The following is a 22,916-nucleotide window of genomic DNA, read 5'->3' as shown; positions in this document are numbered from 1 at the left end:
TCAGTTTTCGTCCTTAGTTTTAGATTGATTGATGAATTTGATTTCCTCCACATCCCCACAAACACCTGAAAACACCATTGAGAACATTTTCAAAATAGTCTCTGAGGAGACATTCTGTTCCCTGTGATAAATTACCCAACTCCGGGTCTCTGCAAGGATTTTAATATTACTCTGACATAAATGGCTGCTTAAAAATGGCTGGCATTTAGAGTACATCCAGCTTAGTGCTTTTTGTTGAATGTGGGGATAATAAAATGCAGTTTAACAATTCCACTAAGATTTAGACTTACAGGCAGATGGTTCACATCCTAAAGTACCCATATTCCCAACATATTTCCTGCTAGAACATTTCCCTTTATCTATTCATGCCAGCAGATAGCAGTAAAGCTCCAGTCAGACAACAACACTACAGTACTGACTGCATGACCAAGGATAGATACTCTATGTGCTGATGCATATCTGTGGTTTATGAACGAATCCTTCCCAGGCTCATCTGTGTATGTTTCAATATGCAGCACAAAAATCGGGATATGCTGTAAACCAACTGACAGTGGAATCTCCCTTTGAATTTTACCTACTCCACATAGACAATAGAACTGAGTCATCACGAACAAATTCTATGAAACAAATCTGTGGCAGAAATAGTTCACATACCTGTGCATTGTGGGGGTTGACCACTCCATTGTTTTCCCTCACAAACTACTGCAGCTGCACCCCTTAACTTGAAACCATGGTAACAGGAGTACTGAGCAACCAGTTTGCCAGGTATAGAGGACAAAATAAAATCCCCATTCTTTATTGCTCTTGGAGTGCCACACTGTTCTAAGTCTGAAATTGAATGATAAAAGTTTTTCATGTTAATGTGTAGTGGAACAATAAAATTAAAAGGAATCTGAGTAATTTTATTAAATGTTAAGACTATGACTAGACCACCTTGGCTCTTCTCCTCCCTCCAAGCCTCCAGATTCATAGACTGTATACAATCACAAGAGATGTGATCAGAGGGGTATTTCCAGAGCCTGAAAGAATCAGGAGGGACTTCTCTTATGTCGGTGTTGTCACAGATGATCTGGGACAGAGAACCTTTTAGAAGTTCAGCCTTCTGTTGTTTGGTGAACACACCTTCAGCCTCCCACCAAAACCTGAAAAAAATAAATAAAATCAAATGGTTGATCCCTCCATTTAAAATTAAACCTTGTGGTAAATAAATTAAGTCTCCAAAGGTAGACAGGAAATGTACTTTAAATTTAGATCTCTGAAGTCATGGCACATGCAGTCCATAGTGACATACATAATATCAATACAGTGCATTTTTAAAAATTAGTATCAAATATAAATGAACCTATCGCCATCACGTTGCGCTTTCATCTGCTTTCCGATCAGGCAAGCAAAGAGGGGACCCGTTCTTGAGCCGGGCAACATGTTTTCAACAAGCCCTCCAAGCCATACATCGATATTGTCAGGATGCTTGTATATTTTTAATATCTTCTCAGTGACGCTGTCATCTCTCACAACCTCTTTGAAATCATCCAGTGTCTTTATGCTCTTCAGTCCACAGAATGATCGCCAATCATTGTATCCTGAAAAGTAATTTCAGCACAATAAAATTTCATAGTAAGCATATTTATTTACATTGGACTGTCTTTTCAAGAGCAGACGAGAAGATCGATGCTACTTTCACATCTGTGCAATAGCCTAAGAAGGTGGAGCTACGAGATGGTTTTCTTAGCTTAGCTGAAAGCAGGGGGAAACAACCAGTTAGCTGTCCAAAGATTACAAACCACCTACCAGAACCTCTAAATCTTAAAATGGCATGGTATATATCTCATTTGTCTAACCTGCACAAAAACTCAAGTGTAAAATCAAGTGTTGCGGTTTCATAAGGGGTTATGTGTCAGACTATTTCTTTGCCAGCACTGTGACCTCTTGGGGTATTGTCGTCACTGTATGGTTGCAAATAAGGGGTTTTCTAATGAATTAGATATTAAGTGTGAAATTGTGAGCCTAAGAGGTGCTGGTAGGTCCATGGACCTGTAATGAGAACTGGACACAGCTTCAAAGTTGGGGCCCTGTTAAATTCTGTGAAAGCTGCTCAGTGTTGCATTAAACTAAAGAAGTACTGGGAGCTTTTGCTTTGTGGGGCCTATAGAGCATGCACATTCAAGACTTTTAGTAGCCAAGCCGGCTACCTCATTTGGAATGATTTTACAGACATGATTTGTTAATCGTCCTGTCTCTTAGAAATTTATGTACAACTAATGAACAACAGTACAACTTTTTGAGTGAAAGATAACGCAGACCAAATTATCTTTTCGATTAATGTATTAAGAAAGTATTGTTATTTGTGTCCAAGGCAAGTCACATAAAATATTGACACTGAGCATATGTAAGATAGCAATATGTAAGATTTTATGTTTAAAATATTCAAAAAATGATCAAAATGATCAACAGAATGTGAAGAAACAACAGTTTTGACATTATGTCAAAGATGTTTCTGATTGTGTTTTAGAGACATCTAATGAAATTAACATGCTAACCAGCTAGCTCCCTGCCCAGAGGAGGATTAAGGTAGTCATGGGCCCCTAGGCTATTTTTTATGTGGGCCCCCCCTTATGCATCATGCTCTCCCAGAAAAAATGTAATTTTGCACCATGTGTAACAGTGCAGGAGAATATTTGGCAAACATGATCCACACACACTCCAGTTAGCACACAGGTAGGTCAAATCGAATCGATGAGCTTGATTGGATGAGGTGACCCATGTCTGCCCAATCAGTGCTATTTTGTTTGTTTATTACCCCATGGACCAATAGAGGTCAATGAATTTTTCCATTATTGTACAAGTACCATAATTATACAAGTGTATTTAAATTTCTAAAAAATAATCTGACCAATTCAAGGACCCCTCCACAGGGGTGGAGCAGCAATTTTAAATGTGGGGGGGTTCTGGGGTAGCACATGAGCACCGCAACCACCTTTGGCCCCTGTTTCAGTCTCCAAAACTAATGCGATGCATTTCTAGATTTTCTTCACTAGGATATGCCAATAATATTGCATTCAAAATGTACATTATAGCACAACGCTCTTTAACCTAAGATATTATATATTCACAAGCAATCACATACCATGGTATTAAGAAATTAATGTATATGTCTTATTAAAGAACAAGTGTGAGTGAGTGAAATTGGCAAGAACACTGTGTTCCTCCCTCTTCTCTTGTGTTATCTCCCTCTCCTTCTCTCATGTTCTCCCCTTCTCCTTCTTTTGTGTTCTCCCTCTCTTCTCCTGTGTTCTCCCCCTCTTGTCTTCTCTCCAACTTCTCTCATGTTCTTTCCCCCATCTTCTCCATGCTCTCCTTTGTCCTGCCTCCTGAACTTCCCTTCCTCAGAAACATCCTACATAAAGAACTCAGTGTTAATATTCCTGAACATGTAAACTTAGAACAAACAGCCTTGATTTTGATTAGGAAACATTCAATTCTTTTGTTGTTCTTTTATCTGCTTTTTATTAATTATTTTACATATATTTTGTTGTCTAATCTGTTTTAACTAATCTTCCATCCTAGCCTTTATTGTATATTATTTTATTCCTCTTATTATTTAAGATTTAAATAGTTTTATTGCATGTCATTGTCTTCATTTCTATTCTTTTCTAGTTTCTGAGAGCAGTAACAGGGATGAGTTGATGTAGGAGATTTTCTTCATTGAAAAGAAGGTTTTGAGCTCCAACAAATAGCTTTAAGTTACGTAAATGAACACCTACATGGCATCAATGCAAGAATATGAATGTTCTAATGTACCATAAAATTGAATTAGTGCATTTATGGATTGAAAGCTAGCTTTCTGTTTCCCTCCTGTCACATAACTCCAATTAAATGACAACTTGACTTGAAAAAGAAGTCAATCTTCTGCTGCCTCTTCCTGTTTGGCATTCCTAACAAAAAGAATAATGATAATGTTGAATAATATCAAAATCAGTGGATGTCTCTAGAAAACAGTTACCATTAACTTTACCTGGCTTGCATTAACTTTGTTTGCCACCTGGCTTGCTTAATATTAGCAGACATGCCACAAAGCAAGACATAGTTTAGTTATTTACAGACAAAATCCTACATTATTAACTAGTTAAATAACCGTTTCATACCTCTGCTCTGTTCGCTAGCTGTGTCCAAATTCGGACACAGCCGCTGTCTGCGGCAGCGAACAGCATGTACGTGTTTACTTTCCCGGGGGGCGGGACTAGTGGGTTTGGTCAAATGGCTGTGATTGGCTTGATGGCTGTCAATCAATCTAACTTGGCCAATGGGTTTTCATGTATGGGGGACTGAGGTGCGCTCCATTTTAGTACGCTGGTACACCGCGAGGGCGGGCCAACGGTTTAATACCTTAGGAGAAAGTCGGGGGGATGTTTTAAAAGTTCCCCACGGCTGTGACGCCAGGGCCCCTCCACACGTGGGGCCCCTAGGCTGCAGCCTAGGGAAGCCTGTGCATTAATCCGCGTCTGTCCCTGCCACTTTGTACCTCAAGAGGTGATAGTCCAATATTAAACAACACCAAGGCTCTCCTGGTGTTGGAATTGGAGTAAGCTAAGCAGCCGTTATTACATATATACTCCTAACTTTAGGTGTCAGTTCAGTTAGCAGTTAACAGCTATTTTAATGGTATACTTCCCCCTATTTGCTTGGATTATTAGTTTGACAGGTGGCCAGTATTGTACGTATTGGACCTTTGATAAAATATTCACTGACAACAAGTTGTGTCATTTTTTTCTCCCTGAAAAAAGGCAGTCCTGCATATTATCCACTTGCCGTGACCACAGAATTATTCATCTTTTTTATGGTTATATTTAGGCACTGGCAGCACTTGGTTAAGCTTAGGAAAAGATCATGGTCTAACCACCAATACCGAAAACTTTTGCAGTTGCTAAAGACATACACATTTTTGACCAAAATCAATCAAATCTTTCCCAACCTTCAAGGTGCAATATGCAAGAACCGGCCAGCTGTTGAATTCACACCCAAAACAAACAGGGGGCAGCATATCACTGGAGTAACTTCTGGCTGTAGCTGCAGTTAGATAGTTAGCTTGGTAAGCCATGCATCTACTGGCACAGAAATGTTGGACTGGGACGGGTCGGCGCTAGCTAGTTAGCATGCTAACTTCAGTAGATATCTCTGCAACACAATACACAGACGTCATAATGTCAAAACTGTTATTTCACTTTCTGTTCATGATGTTATACAGTATATATACTGTATTTATACGTATATATTTGTTTTCAACTAAAATTTGTATATTTGCGCCTTTAATTAAAGCGCTTTTGTTGCCTAATCTGGACTGGTCAGGACGTGAACCCTGGTTTAACAGTCCTGCTCCTTGTTCACCATACGCCCCAACCAACTCTGATGCGGTACATTTTAGTCACTTAATGAAACATCTCTGAATATAATCTGGGCAGCAATTATATTGTTCAGCATCTAATTACATAAACTATTTAATAACATACAAATGCAATTTCTATGAGACAGGAGGTTTGCGTAAACATATGTATGAATGAATGAATGAACATTTGGGCTTAAATGTGTAGACAAAGGAAAGGATAAGGGAACAGGTTTGAAGCTTTTAGGATTAAACAGGTCATTTGTTGATTGTCGCTGTGATTAGACAGGCTTAACTAAATTCCCCTATCTCTCCACCCAGTGCTTACCTGGGAGAGCGTGATCTCGTCCTCTCTGCAGATTCAGTGAAGCCAGGTCCAGGTGCTGCGGCACGTTGAGGACGACTAGCCTCTCTGTTAGCTCCTCTGCCAACATCATGTCTACGCTAATTTCTCTTGCTGCAGTTCCAATTATACCTCTCAGGATTGGTTCAATTCCACCTAGACACAACAAAGGCAATAGAAGATACAGATATAAGATACCCTTTTTTTCCCTGTCGTATGCTTTTAATTTTTAAACAATTTGGACTTCAAAACTGAGCAATCGTGTGACTTGACTCGCTGCTCATTTTTTATGCAATCCCTCATCCCACACAGACAAGAAAACAGAATATATATGTTTGGTGAGTACAGTTTTTCCTGAATAGCCTTTTTTGCTGTCCAGAAAACAGGTTTGTGTATCCCTCCTAAGCTTGGATTTGCTGCTTCCCCTGGGCTCGCTGGTGTCCAAACAATTTCATTCGAGCAAACAGGAAGAATGGACTGTTGGGGATGGATTTGCTGTTTACAACACAGTAAACAGTTTTTATAAAAGCAATACACTTGTGCTCCATAGTGAGTCTACTGAAGACATCCTTCTGTATCACTGCAATAAGGTTTAACTTTAGCTAGAATACAAACTAGAATGGGCTTAATTTCCTCAGTAAAATACACTTCATTCTAACTCTAAATCACCAAAACATCCTGGTTTGTCTTTCCACAATCACCTCTGGTTTGCACAAATTAAATTCTCACATGAGAGATTAAGACGTGAAAATATGCTGGCTCTACATGTGCTTTTTCACCCAATGCCCATGTCTGACTCACTCTCTCTGCCCTTCCACTTTCATCCCCTGTCCTCACCTGCCATCTTTTGGTCCCTGGATTCATGGTCCTGATTCCGAGCTGCTGTTAATCACCTCTGTACTGTATCCCCTGTCTTCATACCAGCATATATCCATCTCAGAGGCTGTGTTCAGGTCCAGTATGGTTTCCAGCCGTGTTCACTGGGAGGTCAAGTTGAGCCCCATTGCCCACGGTGACTATCCCTGTTATCTGAGCTTGCAGTGCAGGCAGATACACGTCCAATTGCCACTTAGCTTCATTGCTAACTGAGCTACTTGCTAATGGCAGCTACTCACTAAACCCAAAGAAAGCTACAGCAGAAGGTATACTGAGCAGCAGTAAGAAGTTATGCTGCCCCCTATATTTTTGGAGCTACCTTCAGTTCTGGCCATTTCTTCCAAATTACACCTTCAAGGACTTGATGATTATACCATTGATATAAGAATTTCACTGAAAGCCCAACACACTCATTTTTGGGGATTGATTCACAATACTGGTATTTTTGTTTTACTTTCGAGTCAGTTCAACAGTAAATACAAGACAAGAGGAACGAAGAAGGGGAACAAATGACATGCAATAAAGTAGTCTAGATTTAATCAATCTTGATGTCTTGAATCATTTAATTCAAGGCATCTGAATCACACAGCTGAACCAATAGGAGGCATACTATTTGACATTACTACTGAGCTTTAAAAGGCAGCTTTTATAAAAAAGTAGATCTCTATGCCATTAGCTACACTAGTTAATCCCGAAAGCTAATTTTTGTGTTTGCCAAAATGCCGAATCAAATAACATGAAAACGTTTTTAATTTCAAGTTTGACTGCTGCTAGACAGAATATGTCTTCTACACCGTGGAGTTCAGGTTCCACATTACACTTGTTTAAGTCATATATATATATATGTATATATATATATATATGTATATATGTATATATATATATATATATGTATATATGTATATATATGTATATATATATATATATATATATATATATATATATATATATATATGTATGTATATACACACACACACACACACACACACATATATATATGCCTATGTATATATATATATGTATAGGCACATTGACATACTGTATATACAGTGCCTATAAAAAGTAGTCACCCCCTTGGATGTTTTCCCTTTTATTGCTTTTATAAATGGAATCCTGGTCAATAAAACATTTTTACAAAGTAATGTCAATGAATTAAAAATGTATAATGTAAAACAAGTAATTGCATAAGTATTCACCCCCTTTAAAGTGACTGACCTAATTCAACAGAGGACCAACCAATTGGTGATAGTAGTCTCACAATTAGTGAAATGGAGATCACCTGAGTGCAGTGAATGCCTCAGTTGATTGTAGTATAAAGACACCTGTGTCTGGAAGGTTCAGTCACTGGTTAATCAGTATTCCTGCCTACAATTACACCATGAAGTCATGCTATGCGGGGTCGAGGTGAAGTCTGAACAAGTGAGTCTTGAGTCTTTTGCGGAAGATGGCGAGTGACTCTGCTGTCCTGACATTGGTCGGGAGTTCGTTCCACCACTGGGGCACCAGAGCAGAGAAGAGTTGTGACTTCGCTGAGCAGCCTTTGTTTGCTCTTAGCGAAGGCAGTACCAGCCGGCCAGCTGATGTAGTAGAGCAAAGTCCTCACAAACTGAGTGACCATGCGAGATGGTCACATGCAAAATGTGACTAGTGAGGGAAGCCAGTAGCTACCAGTAGCTACAAAAAGAAGGTTATAGAATATCTGCAAAAACAGGAAAAGGACAAAGCCATTGACAGGCCATTATATTACCGACTGTACAATGGGGAAGCCATCCCATGCATCTAAGGACTCCCAAGATACACAAGGAAGGAGCAACACCCAGACCCATCAGCAGCAGCATCAACTCAGTTACCTATAACATATCCAAGCACTTAGCCAGTATCCTTATTGGTTAAACTCAACACCATATCAAAAACTCACAGGATTTATTGCTGTAGCAGGCATTTCTTCACCATCTTTACTGCAGGAAGCGGTAAAGATGGTGAAGAAATGCCTGCTACAGGACAGTACTCTGTCCAGCAGAACCACAGACCACATTTGTGCGTTACTTGACCTCTGTCTGACAACCACCTACTTCCAGTACAGTGAAGGCAGGCAGAAGCACGGCTGTACCATTGGCTCACTGGTGTCCCAAACAGTGGCCAACCTCTACATGGAAGAAGTTGAGAGCAGAGCCTTGATTACATTCACAGGAACTGCTCCTAACCACTGGTGTAAAAGAATCCATCTATGTCAAACTCCAACCTCCGTCTTTGAACAGAGAAGGTGGCCTACAACACTACTTATCACCTACCTACAATGCAGTACTGAGTTCCTTCCCCAGACAGCTTTACAACCATTCACACCTGGGCTCACCTAGCCCTAGCAACCCACATGAAGGCCAGTTGGGTCAAAGACCCACAAGTGGCCCTAACAACTCTGAGCTCACACATATCCTGAATGATCCTGTAAGGACACTCCCACACAGGGTTCATACGCCTGCAACTCCCCTCCAGTTAGTTAGAATGAAGAAGCCTCTTGGATGAGAGATGAAATGTCTTCAAGAAACTGAAACACGTCCAGTTGCCTACGATATAGCACTAATACAACAACTGTTGCCAGGGTTCTTCACCAGTCAAAGCTTTATGAGAGAGTGGCAAAGAGAAAGCCACTGTTGAAGAAAGGTCAATAAATCTCGACTAAAGTTCATCCAAAGGCATGTGGGAGACACCAAGGTCAACTGAAAGAAGGTTTCCTTGGTCTGATTTGGTTTGTATATTTTTTGTATATTGACCATGATTCCATTTATAAAAGCAATACAAGAGGAAAACATCCAAGGGGGTGAATACTTTTTATAGGCACTGCATGGGACCATGATTGAGCTCAAAACTAGTCATGATGTCACAAAACTCTGCTTGTACGCATCTTTCTTAAACTCAAATTAAGGTGAGTTTCAGTGGATGAATGTTAAGTTTCTAAGAGTGAAAGGTTTTTGTGTCAAACTCTATACATTTTACACTGGGAAGCCGAAACAAGTGAGCTTGGACCGGGACTTTATGTTTATTTGGAAAGCTTTTTGAGCTTTAAACTGTTTGCACGAATACACGTTTCTGCAGTCCATGTTTCATGGATTTCTACAGCAGAGTTAGTATGACCCATTCACTGAATTGGACAATAATGAGAATAAGATCCAGGTGACAAATACCAGAATTTGCTTTTCATTTATACATAGTGTTAGTTTCATTTATTTATAATTTTATAACACAGGCCTGTACTTGGTTGGAGGATGGATTGAGGAGTGTTACAGCCAGAGGAAAGAAGCTGCTCTGGAATCTGGTGGTATGCCTACAACAGTGCAGGTGTATTACACAGATGAAGTACCATGTTAAATACAAGTATGTAACAAGTAATAAATAAGGAATGTATTGGTCCCTGTGGTCTGTTAGATGAGTTAATGCACCTTCTGATGCAGGCCTTTCAACTCATAAATTATATCTATTCAGTGGTCGAAGTTATATGTGTCATTATTACGTTGTACTAACAGAAAGATATTAAGCACTGAAGCTGACCTAAATAGGGTAGTTTTTCCATGCTGTGCTTAGTGTGCTTGCAGGATACGTTATTATTTCCAATAGGCAGCTTCATAAGAGTGTACTGACCTTCTTTGACTATTCTCCACGGACTGAAGAAAGTGTTGTGCACTCTCAAGTGGGGGAAGTGCTCATGTTCCTGGAAGCTCTCATTCAGTCTCCTCAGGATTGGAGAGATGGTAGCGTGGCCGAACCTGAATGCTGCAGTGGCAAACACATTGGAGGCTGATGGGTCCATAGTTGGATCGTATCCCTCAAACGGTCCAATGTAATGGTCAAAAGATTCTGGGCCAATAATCTTTGGAACATAATCTCTCATGGTTATGATCTGGGAGTCAAAAGGATCATAATTATTAATGAAAATCAGGATAAGGATTGTGTGCATGACAAGCATGTTGTTAAATTATTAACAATATGTTACGTACAGCTGAAAGGGATCCTTATGGGAGTTCCAGTGAAATTAGTATTTCTGAAACATCTCGAGATTGGACATTTGATTGCACATATTCGACAGTACACAACTGTACTGTGAACCTATGCAGTTCACAGTTCGCAGATAATTCCATCTGTCCTCATCACTATTTAAAAATGCCTCAGCTCATCACCTGAATCTTAACATATATCACACTGATGCAAACACACACATATCGCATTTTGTGCCATGCAGTTTTCAATGCAAAATAAGCATTGGAACAAGACACAATGATTCGCTTTAGTTAATTTGATGATAATGATAATGATGATAATAATGTAACAGCATCTGCCTTCAATGTAAACAAAGAATGATGGCATAGACCAGATAACTTAACTTCATTAGTCCAGCGGCTTGAGGGATTCCAAGCAAAAAGGAGAACAATTCATTTTCAAGTAATATAGGGATCAAATGGGGGTCCCTGGTCTAATTGGTGTCAGTTAAGTGGTCCTTAAAGTGAAAAAGTGGGTAAAAGTCATGATATGTCAGCATCTGCTCCTTCGATACCAAGCATTCTTTTTGTCGATATGTTTTTCACAAGCCCCTAACGTATAATGAAAGTGAAAAGAGCAAATTCACATCATAATGTACATATTTGCTCATTGTTTGTCTACTGAAGTTACCTTCCTGACAGCTGTTCTTCAGCAGCCCTGTCTCTTGGTTAATGGATTGAAACCCTCCAAACAGAACAGGTCTGGCCCACCAACTGTTAAAGCTTTTTACAATAATCCACCTGCAATCTCCTGAGCACTTAAAAAACAAGTAAACAGAAGCACTTCTATCAAGTAGTGCTTTTACAGTGACTTGTCAAGACATTAAATTTACTTTATGTGACCTTGTTTGCTGGGAACGGCTGCCTGAGGATTTAAATGTCGCAATGCAAAGAAAAGGGAAGCCCACTGATGGAGGAGACAAAGAAGGCAGAGAGAGTGATAGAAACCGAGGTAAAACAAGAGTGAACAGGAGGGCATTCATTCAATGGAGAGCCCCAGTGTTGTGTCAAACTCTGTTCCCCTGTTGATATGTGTTTCACCTTATACTGGGACATGAGAGGGTTCAAATACAGCATTCTTTCTACTAGATCAGTAAGTAACTAAACCTGCTTACTTATTAACACAACCAGGTGCTTTACTCTGCCTTTTCATAGCACTGAGATCAGAGTTTCCAGGTTCAATTGGAATTCTTGTGGTTGTTTTTTGCTTTGGACTGTTGCCAGTTCCCAACATTGTCTTTGCAACAGCGGCACCAACAGTAATCCTGCAATGAAACACTAGGAGGGTGGACAGTTGAAAAGTTGTCTATTTCAGCTTTAAAGCAACAAAATGTAACTTCCTGGAGAATACATTTGATTGTTTAGTCTCATCCTCGGATCATTAAATGTCTTTGAGAGTTTTTAAAAGCGCTGTACAAATAAAATGTATTATTATTATTATTATTATTAAATACTCACGCTTTGGGTTTACAGATTAGGTAAATTTTTTTTGGACAAAGAGGTGCATCAGATGCCTTCCGAAATAATACCTAGTTAAAATATCATGTCTTCCAGTGGCATTCAAATTTAAGCAACTGACATTACTTCACCGTAGCGGGCATGTGAAAATTAAATACAAATAAATTAAAACTATGGGTACCTTTTTGAATAAGAAATAGCCAAATTAGTTTAAGGCTTAGACAGACTATTGTTTGAACTTTATTAAAGAAAAGCTTGATGGAGCAGCACAGGACATATCCTTGAAAGTGGAAATAAACTAAACAAATGTAATGTTAACAAAAGTGGCTGACATCAAACTTATAACATTCTGTTGACACTCCAGATTAACCAGACAATCAACGAATCCACAAAGTAATAGAGCTGACCTGTCCGAAGTTAATATTCTGTAGTGCTAGTTGTTAGTCTTTCCTCATGACATTTGCATGTAAATTATAGAACCCAACTGTTATATAGGTTGGCAAATATCATTGACCGATATTGGCCAATCAAAGATAAATCGCATCAGTGTATGTGTTTTTATTACATTAATATTACATTCCCAGTGAAGTTTATTGTTTCAGTGCACTGATGTCATTTTGGACAATAAAGTTTATAGTTAACCTGTAAAATATCCTGCCTCTGTTACAAACGTATCCTTGTCACAAGTGTTTGTTCACCACGTTTGAGGGATCATTGCCAAAAAATGTGTTAATGTATATATTCTGTTTATAAAAAAATATTGGCCGATGTATCCGTATTGGAATTTTTTCCTGTTTCCCTGCATTGGTATTGGCATGGACCTCAATAATCCACAGTTGGTCATGCTCTAGTAAATTACCTCAGGGGTCACTGTTCTGTAACAGACTCTAACCTACAGTATGCCAACAGAGTGGAGGGTGGAAAGAAGGGTAAAATTACCCTTTAACATCAATAGAGTAACATAATCTTCAAAAAGCTGTGATTATAGCTGATGCTGTAGGTCTTTGTAGAGGATCAAACGATCTCTTTTTCTTTTATTCATCTTTGTACAGCACTTACTGTAAGCTCATAGCTGAGTCTGCCAAACCTTTTGTTTTGTAGAGAGCCATGTTGAGCATGTGCTGACATGTATGACTAGGGCATGACACACTGTAGCATGATGTGTGTTTTTTAAAAAACAACAGTGTATTTGTTGCCTATTTACAATAATATAGTAGTCTTAAAATAATAATCATCCAGCTGCACAGTAAAGTCAAACCTTTTGTTAAATGATTTATTCCTCCATAAATAACTCTTGAGGAACTGGAAGCTTTAGTGCTTCTTTAATTCTTAATTTCAGCTTTGAGACTTCTTTTTTTTTTTCTAAGAAAAAAAATCAATAGTGTTACAGTCTGCCGGTTTGCAGGCTGGTCAGACCAGATAGTGCCTCACTTTTCACTCCACTTCCAAGCTGGTCATGGTCATAGCTACAGTATGTAAATCTTCTACCTGCCTTTTGTACTTCATCTTCACAAATTATTGTGAGCCCATCTCTTTTTTAATATTGTAGATCTCTTTCCTCTGGCTTTCTCCTTGAGTCACCTCAAAGTAGCAGTAGTTAATTCACTGCTGTTGTCAAATGTCAGCCCCCAAAGTCCCAAAGATTACAAACTTATTTTCCTCTTTGCACAGAAATGCTTTGGAATCTTTACAGCCTAGCACCAGGGTCACTGGTCTCCTTTAGAGGAAGCAATGAGTAATTTCCATTAAAACAAATTCTTTTTTATTTTTCATGGCGACATTTCCTTCATTACTAGTAATACTCCCAGCCTACAGCGAAGAGAAAAAGCTGCTATCAACACTCAGTTATTGCTGCAAAACCTGCCTCCCATCCATTGTTACCAAGATAACTTGGTAATACACAAAGCTAATAGCAGCAACAGCGCCTCAGCTTCTACATTAATAAAGACAGACAATAGTAAGAGGACAGAAAAATCCCTGTTTGTATTAAATGGTGTGAGTGTTTTCTTTGCACAAATACTGTTTATATGATAAAGGATTATGGCTTGAAAATCATTGACACAGTGCCTGCCCTGCTATGAAGAGCCCTATTTCATCTTAGTAAAGTCACATTAGCTGCACTCTGGTTCAAAAAGATATTAGCTCAGAAGAGGGGGCCATTCAAAGACATGGATAAGAAACCATGAAGGAAGTAGTTTCTGGTTTGAAAAAGAAAAGGAAAAACAAGCCAAGGTTGATATCTAACATAATGTCTAACAGGGACTACTTAACAACCATTCACACCTGGGCTCGCCTAGCCCCTAGCAACCCACATGAAGGCCGGTTAATGCTGCATTCCAGATGCATGGGACACCACCCGCCCGAGTTGCTCTTACGCGTGAACGTGACGTAATTTCCTGGCTTGTAGCACTTTTAGCTTTCCCGTTTGACTCGCTACACGACGAGTCGGGGAAGAACATGGATGCCGTCAGGGCAGTAGCAGGCTAGTCATTGTTATTGTTATTGTTAGCTACATTAGCCTCTTTAGCAAACCAGCTCGAAAATAAAACTTTACATTGTATTGCACGCACAGCAAGACCGTGCAATGCATAAATTGGTGACCGGATTAAAGCAGCAATGTAATCAAGTGTGTAAGAGCATTTAAAATCGACATTAAAATGACCAACGTGGTACAAATACAAAGAAAATACATCAATTACGGGCGCAGCGATCTTTGTTTGTCTAGTCATTTGTCTATCCTCGCTCTACTCGGTGTACTCTCAGGAACCCCAAGTTGGACAGTTGATACCAAAAGGGGGCGTGCCTCGGTGAAATGTTGCGAGACAGCTGCAAGATTTCCCATTTTGCAACTCGGGCGGGTGGTGTCCCATGCATCTGGAATGCAGCATGAGTCAACAACCCACAAGTGGCCCTAACGGCTCTGTAAGAACACAACCACACAGTGGTTAAAAACCTGCAACTCCTGTCCAGTTAGTTAAAACTGAAGAAGCCTCTTGAATGAGAGAAACTGAAACAAGTCCAGTTGGCTACGATACAGCACTTAGAATTACCATGACCTGGATGACTGAGATCCTTCATCAACATATAACTCCTTTAATCAATATAGCTGTCTAAAAAGGCTTCAAAGGATCAAAGTGATATATTATGAGATAAAAATCTTTTTTTTTTAATTGTAGGCTTAATCATATGAAACACAATAGACCTAAACCTTCTATAACGTAGCCTATAATGACTTGACCTTGATCTTCCTCTTTGTTAGGTCAGTATCGTGGATTGTAACGTGTTACATGACATAACTGTAGTAATATATTACTGAAATATTAGTCACGCAATACATTACTCCATTACTGCTAAAAGACATATATTACTGTAACGCGTTACCCCCAACACCCCCAACATAAAAAAAAGTTGCAACATATCCATGGTTTGCAGAAACGTACAATATCAACATTTATTCTGGTGATTGGGATACCAAAACAGTGAGCTAAAAGAGGCTAAAACACTCAATAGAGCTGAGTTGGATGATAATTCTCTATGTGATTGACTTGTAATTCGTTGTTAATATAAACAAATCTGTTATTTCTTCTTTAAACAACAATGGTCTCAGGGGAATAGTTGGAAGCCAACTTCGCTTTCAATTCTGGAAACTACAGCATCCCCACTGAGTTGATTTGTAAAAGAGTCCTCTGACAGTTTGCAATGAAAGCAAAGCAGTCGACTCCACAGCTGGTTGATTCTTACAGTCATCCAACTGAAAACAGCAGCTGTTAGGTTCAAACAAGTTCTGAATTAAATCACTTAAAATCAATCAATTAAATCAACAGAAAATTTCCCAGTTACACTACAAGCAGTTTTCCCCTATTTATCTTATCATAAAGGTTATTTGTCACTCACTGGCAACTCTACCAGTGTCTACTAACTCTTTGAGAATTGCCTTTCCCTATTGAATTAAAGAGGAATATGTACAAAAAAGGTACATTAAATATAGTAAAATGTAAAGATTTATTTTTCTTCTCACTGTGAACACTTTAATGACCCTGAGTCATCATTCGCCTCATAAAAGTAAAAACTCTCTTGTAAACAATACATGAAAACAGCCCTGCTGTCTATAGCTTTTAAATCAGTTTGCCCTTCTTTATTAAGATATAACTGCAGCATGATCACACTCCTGACATCTGCAGATGATAAAATCAACACGCTCATAAATGCTGGAGTAGTTTGTATCCCCTTAGGCATCATTTGGGTTCCTCGATAGAAACTTTACTGCTGTGAATTTGATTTATTGAATGCTGTCAGGATGTTAAGTGATTTTCCACAAATATAACAACAATATAACTAAACCCCAGCTTTAAATAGTATCATTTTGGCATACTGAAATAATGATTTAGTTAGTTGGTAGTCACATACCTGGTGCAGAGCTCCAATAATCTTCCGAGTTTCCTGGTATATAGTTTCTGGGCTCCAGTGACCATTAATGTGTTTCAATGCCTCCGCTATCCTATTGTGTTCCCTAAGCCACAGTGTATGCAAAATAGTCAGGGGCAGACCCTCATTGACCCGACTGTCTCCAGCACTGAAGCACTCCACTCTCTCCCCCTGTGGGTCCTGGTGGCAGGCTGATGGCAGGGTGGCTATAAAAGGAAGGTAGGGTCTTCCTTTGGCATCCTTGAATTGGTCATTGACTGCAAGTTTCCCATTAAGGCCACAGAGGTCACGGAGAGAAGTCTCTAGTTTTGGAGTGTGGCCATACACGACCGAAGCATCTATGAAAGATGTGATGGCATTCATCTGTTGTCGCTGCACCGCTTGTCCAACATGACACTCAGAACTGATGAAGCAGGCTGGTATGGAGCGAAAAAAAGGCATGCAGCCTTGTGCACCAGAGACAGTATCATCTATCTGTGGAGAAGACAAATGTATTAATTAAAAACTACTTTTGCCAAATGTATTCATTTAAATGATTTATAGAATTTTAAAGAATAGTTTAACATTTTGGGAATATGCTTACTTGTTTTTTTGCAGGTTTAGATAAAAGTAGAACTCATATCTCTCCCTTTAAAGGAGACCTATTATGCTTTTTCTATTTTTCCTTTCCTTCAGAGTTTTATATGTTCTTGTGCATGTAAAAGATCTTCAAAGTTCGCACCAACAGAATGTCCTCTCTCCCACAGAAAACACTGCCTAAAACAGTGTGTTTCAGACAGAGGGGAATACAATGCTGCAGCACTGGACAGTATGAGAAAACTGATGTGTTTTTGAGCATTAGAGCATGTAAACCTATTCTAGTAGTAACCCACAATAGAATTATCAACCCGAAAATGAGCATAATATGTCTTCTTTGAAATGATGCTGGAGCCAGCAGCCATAAGCTTAGCTTAGTTTAGCATAGAGATCTGAAACAGGGGGAAACAGCTAGCCTGGCTCTGTTTAAAGGGATTAAAATTAATCTTAAAATTTGCTTCAGGAATTATGTTTTCCGGTTTGTGTCTATCTGCACATCAGTCAGTCCATCCATCCGTCCGTCTGTCCAATTCTTGTGAATGTGATATCTCAAGAACAAATTTCTTCAAGCTTGAAACAAATGTCCCCAATGGCTCAAGGATGAACTGAATAGAATTAAGAAGCCAAAGGTCAGAGTTTAAGGTCACTGTGCACTCACAAAACACATTTTTGGCAATAACTCATCACTGATGAAGTTATAACATTTGACATCAAAAAGGTCAAAGGATTTAATGCATGGTGACATCATAACATTCTGGAAAAATGTTTTGGACATTATTTAATGCCAGTCCTACAACAGTAATTCTAGTTTATTTGTTTTTGTACTGAGAGGACTATTATATCTTGGTAAAAAGCAGTGAATGTCAGGAAGCTCCGGAAGTCTTTCTACTAAGCTAAGCTAACTGGCTGCTGGCTCCAGCTTTGTATTAAACGGACAGATATCAGAGTAGTTTCAATCTTGAAAATACCTCCCAAAATATGTTTGAAGTCTTTTGAAATAAAGGATTGTAATAAGAATGCAAGAACAAATCACAACAGGTCAACAAAATGTACAAAACTGTTGCGCTTTCAGTTTACCTGGATGGGAAAGCATGGATGCACATTTTCACATGTAGCCAAACAGTCCGCCCCAATGGAAAAAGCAGCACTGCCCGAGCTCTGAGGTGTGAAACTTATGTCATGAGATATGTACTGACCCCACTGCACCAGCAGATCTGAATACACATCATCCTTTCCTTTCGAAGAGCTGCTCAGTATTTTCCTGCTGAGTTCTCGTGGCTGTTGACACAGGATTTATTAATGGATGACAGTGAGTACCACCTTTTAAAAGTGTGCATTTGAGTTTCCCTTAGCCATAGACTCATCATTTATCAGTCAGTGTGTTTACTATGTCATCATTAACAGAAATGAACATATCATCTGGGGAAGGCCTATCATGTCCTAGTCAGGGATTGTGATGGATGATAGCTTTCTTGTTTGTGTGACCTATCATATTCTTTTATTCAATAAGTTATGTTATAAATAGATTAGTGGCTTAAACTCAACAAAGGGACTGTGATGCATTCTGGCAAGTGTCTTGCTTCTTGTCATCTCTCCAACAAAAACATTGGCAACTGATTAAAAATGTGTTATATAATGCATTAAGTATCCTAGATATTATTTATTTGACCTCGTTAATAAGAAATACAAAAATTAGGATTAAAATGATTAAGAATACAAAACACTCTAGAAAATTATAACTCTATTATAACTATCGTATACAGTATGGAGGTTAACTGCAGGCTGCATACAAGTGATAGATATTTGATGAGTTCTTCCACGAAAGGACCTTACTCATACTCACACATAAATTAAGACTGAAATTCAATGTAAATATTGTCCGATTTATCTGCTGTTTAGAAATAAAGTTTGTGCACTGGATAATCCATGACTGGAAACCTCTTTCAAGCTATGGAAATAGTGTCTTTTAAAGCACAGGCCACATTATTCAAATGCAGCTGTAATCTGTGTCATCTCTCACACTCCTCTGCTGTTCCCTAAAATGCAGAGGACTTTATCTGCCATAAAAACAGGTTAGAAAAATAAATGGCAAGCTACATCAACTTGGGTTTGCAGGGTGAACTCATTTCATTTTTAATTTCTCCACCAACACTTTTGTGTCTGTCCGACCAGGATTTTGTAGATTACCGAGGGAAGTTGGAATCCATTATGGAGCCGTCCTCGGTTCCAACCCTTGGGTTCTTTCTCCCCGTCTTCGTATTCAGCTGGAAGCCATCTGACCAAGGGAGTGTTGGCTGCTCCCCAGAGAGGATTTTGCCTGACAAAAAGAATGAAGAAGTGTGTCCAAAAATACTGCAATGCAAAACAGTATATGCATCACTGAATCATTTGTTTTCCTCCAGAAGGTCGTCAGGAGTTTAGAATTCTACAGTTTTTACCTACGTCAGCAGATTGAGGGGTTGGCTAAATATTTTGGTACTCTATCCTTGACTGATACAATAGTGAAGATCTTCATTTTCTGTTATGAGCATATGAGGGGGGACTTTTTTCATGGGAAAAACCATATGCTGCAAAGAGACTTTTTCCAGCAAAATATTGCTACAGATAGTGGTTGATTGAAATAAAAATGACAAAGAAGGAGCCTTCATCTGCATGAGAGAGAGTACTCCACCAATTTACCATCACAATTAATCGTTTCAAATAGTCTGATCGAAATCAATGCAGCAGAACCAGCAACACTGTCATTTTTATCTTCCATGTCATAACCTAGTGCTACACTTTGCCAAGTACTACTTTGGTTAAGTTTAAAGGGTAACCACCAATTTGTCACATAAAAGTGTTTACAGGTCTTGGGGAGTACTACAGCCTATGTGAAAAAAGTAGTATAAAGCCTTTTGTGGCTCCAGAGGAAGCAGCATGTAGTCTTTTAAACTTTCTTAGCAAAGGTTTGATGTTTTATTCTTGAAATTCATAACCATGCAAACGTTGTCACATCTTAGGATGTTAATACTGAAGAATTTACCTGAACTGAAAACTGAAATAGCACCGATTTGATGTGATCACTAAAAACGCTTCATTAATTTTTTTTTTTTTTTCTCATCGTAGACCTACTGCTTTGCACTAGTTGTGCGATTAAAATAGGGTCATATGTCTGCATTATTGGATCTTATACTGCATACAAGACATGTTACTTTCTAACAATAAAAAGGGTCCTGGTTCTTTGACTTATTTAAAGGTAAGACGTCAGTTATCTACCTGTTATTGCAGAGGCCAGATATGGAGCGGTACTTGTTCAGATGACTGTGCTGACAGATGGCTGGATGTGTTGCAGGAACACATTGAGACAGCTCTGCAATCAGCTCCACGTCCTTACAAGACAACAATTCTAGCACGGTGACATAGTGAAGTTAATACATGAGAAATTAAGGAAATGAAATGGGATTTATTAATTGAAAACATCCATCTTCTTCATGAGGATTTTGGTCTCCATGGATTTATTTATTAAGGGTTTTTTTTAGACTATTTAAATGGTAAGAATAGCAGCAGTTGACCAATTAGGAATTTTGCTTTTGTTAAAAATGTTTTCACTCCATGGTGTCCAACTGCCTCTGAAGGAGTTCCACTGGATTTACGAAAGCAATGCTACCTGTGGCTGTGAGATCCCTTTTATATATCTGTCTTGCTTTGTTCTTTAGGACTTGCAGAGTTGTTTGAAACACCTCTGCACCTCGAGAAATCTCCAGGGTCTCAGGCTTAGTTTGCTGAAGGAATGTAAACATATGCAAGGAAGACGACTGCGTGCTTCGTCTGGGCACAGAAATTGACAGATTAAATGAGAGATTTGGTTTTACTCTGTCCTGTCTTTGACAAGTATTGTTTCAGTTAAAACTGTGGCAGACAATGTGATGACTTATAAATAGATAAATACCGCTGTCTGGAGCGTAGGAAGGCCTCATGCACCGTTTGAAGGCTTTCTTGATATGAGGAGATAAGCAGTTCTCTGAGCAATGTGGCTGGAAGGTAAACAGTATCAGAAAATAGCCTCATGGCATTGAATGGCATTACACACTCAGTCTGTAACTAGAATATCACCTGTCTACAGTGGTGGAAGTGTATAACGCAAGTAACATATTTAGAGTGCCTATAAAAAGTATTCACCCCCTCTGATGTTTTCCCCTTTTATTGCTTTTATAAATGGAATCATGGTCAATATACGACACATATACAAAACATGAATTGCCAATGTGAATACAAATTTGTGATATCATTCAATTAAAAATATATTATGTAAAATAAGTGATAGCATAAACATTCACCCCCTTCAAGTCAGTATTTAGTTAATGCACCTTTGGCAGCAATCACTTCAATAGAGTGAACAGGGAAAGCCACTGGCGGTCTCTCTCTCTCTCTCTCTCTCTCTGATGCCCCACTCAGTTGAAGGGGTGATAGCAGTGTGCTCCCCTGCCTTGACCACATGGCTGATGAGTGTAACTTCTTTCTCTGCTCAGGACATCATGACTCTACACTATCTTTACATGAAAATTAGTTGTTTGTTTCTACATTAATGTTTTAAATGGTATACAAATTTTCTACTGATATACTTAAACCTGGGTTGTCAAAAGAATCAAAATTATCAAAAGTATGTGTCAATGTCATGTCAAAACGATACAATAATTTGCATTCAGAAGTATCGAAGCCGTTAAAAAACTGATCTAGAATCAGATTTTCAACTCAAGGCTGCACAAATAGTAACGCATAACAATTGTGCTGTTTTCTTTTTAGTGACCTTTTCTGTATCAGCACTGTGTGTAGTTTGTGTGTAGTTTAAAATTGTGGTTTTGTGACAACTCTATCTGAACCTTCTTGATACATTTTAAAACATTTTACTGTGTATAATCTTAAGTAATATTCTGCGTCCTTTACTAACCAGATCTCCTGCTGAAAATATAACATTGTTACTAAACAGCAGAACAAGTGAGCTGTACAAGATGTTGCATGGTTACCAGCTGTAATAAAAGGTATTGTGACAAGTTGACACTCGCTCACTTAAAAAACATAGCTGTCAAGGGGATTGCACGCCTGAGAAAATTGCGCAAATTCTCAATCGTGGCTAGGGCCTTTATTTACCTCAACTACAGAGGGTACCGGCCTTTTATTATAAGCATAATGTGGTGTACTCAAAAAATATATGAAGTCTAATGTACCAGGTCTCAAATAAGGGCTGTTCTTGAATGTTCAAAGTGGTCTCCACAGACGTCATGTTAAATGATTATCTGAATTTCATTACATAACTATTTATTTTTCACCAACAAGTGAGACAGTTTGTCTTAATTATTGTATTCTTCATACAGGGGAAAACAGAGAGCAGTGTGCATGAGGACCTGAAAACGCAAAGTATGAGGATTTATGCTTGTCATGAGCCAGATGCAGTGGGCATCATCATTGAGGGAATCCCAGTGATTACTGATCTTGGCAATCTGGCCAGAGCATGCTGCCTACTCCTTGGGGTAATGTACGCCCTGAATCTCCAATATCCGCCCAAACTATCCAAAACATTTGAGGTCTTTCAAAGACTTTTTGTGGGACTCGATGCACTGCGCCCAAAACTAACCTCCAAGTTCATTAGCCTCAAAAACAAGCTCCTCACCTAGACAGTTAGCTTGACTTGTCTGCCTTGCACTCATGAATGACTGTTTTTTGTTGACTGTGTTCAAAGTTTTCCTGAACCAGATGAGTGAATGTTCAGAATGTTGTATTGTGAAGGTTTTATACCAAGTTCCAGGTCAGAATTACTGGTATGTAAATTGTTAGGATGTTTTAATGAACATAC

The 22,916-nt window shown here is 38.9% G+C and overlaps 1 protein-coding gene across 1 annotated transcript; it reads right to left on the bottom strand.

Annotated features, from left to right (window-relative positions):
* On the bottom strand, nucleotides 1-21,133 carry tpo (thyroid peroxidase). The gene is made up of 12 exons (XM_073483810.1): nucleotides 21,015-21,133; nucleotides 20,733-20,893; nucleotides 20,342-20,471; nucleotides 19,274-19,403; nucleotides 18,164-18,364; nucleotides 16,493-16,984; nucleotides 10,233-10,491; nucleotides 5,706-5,876; nucleotides 1,343-1,580; nucleotides 934-1,142; nucleotides 655-828; nucleotides 1-65 (listed from the first exon to the last, which is right to left on the bottom strand). Exons 1-12 carry the CDS (start codon nucleotides 21,131-21,133, stop codon nucleotides 1-3), a joined length of 2,349 nt encoding a protein of 782 aa, XP_073339911.1.
* Nucleotides 21,134-22,916: the final 1,783 nt, after the last annotated feature.

Source organism: Pagrus major, chromosome 16 (genome assembly GCF_040436345.1).
Source record: "Pagrus major chromosome 16, Pma_NU_1.0".
Taxonomy (NCBI): Eukaryota; Metazoa; Chordata; class Actinopteri; order Spariformes; family Sparidae; genus Pagrus; species Pagrus major.
The sequence above is the reverse complement of the archived record's forward strand: the minus strand, read 5'-3'. Positions and strand labels throughout refer to the sequence as shown.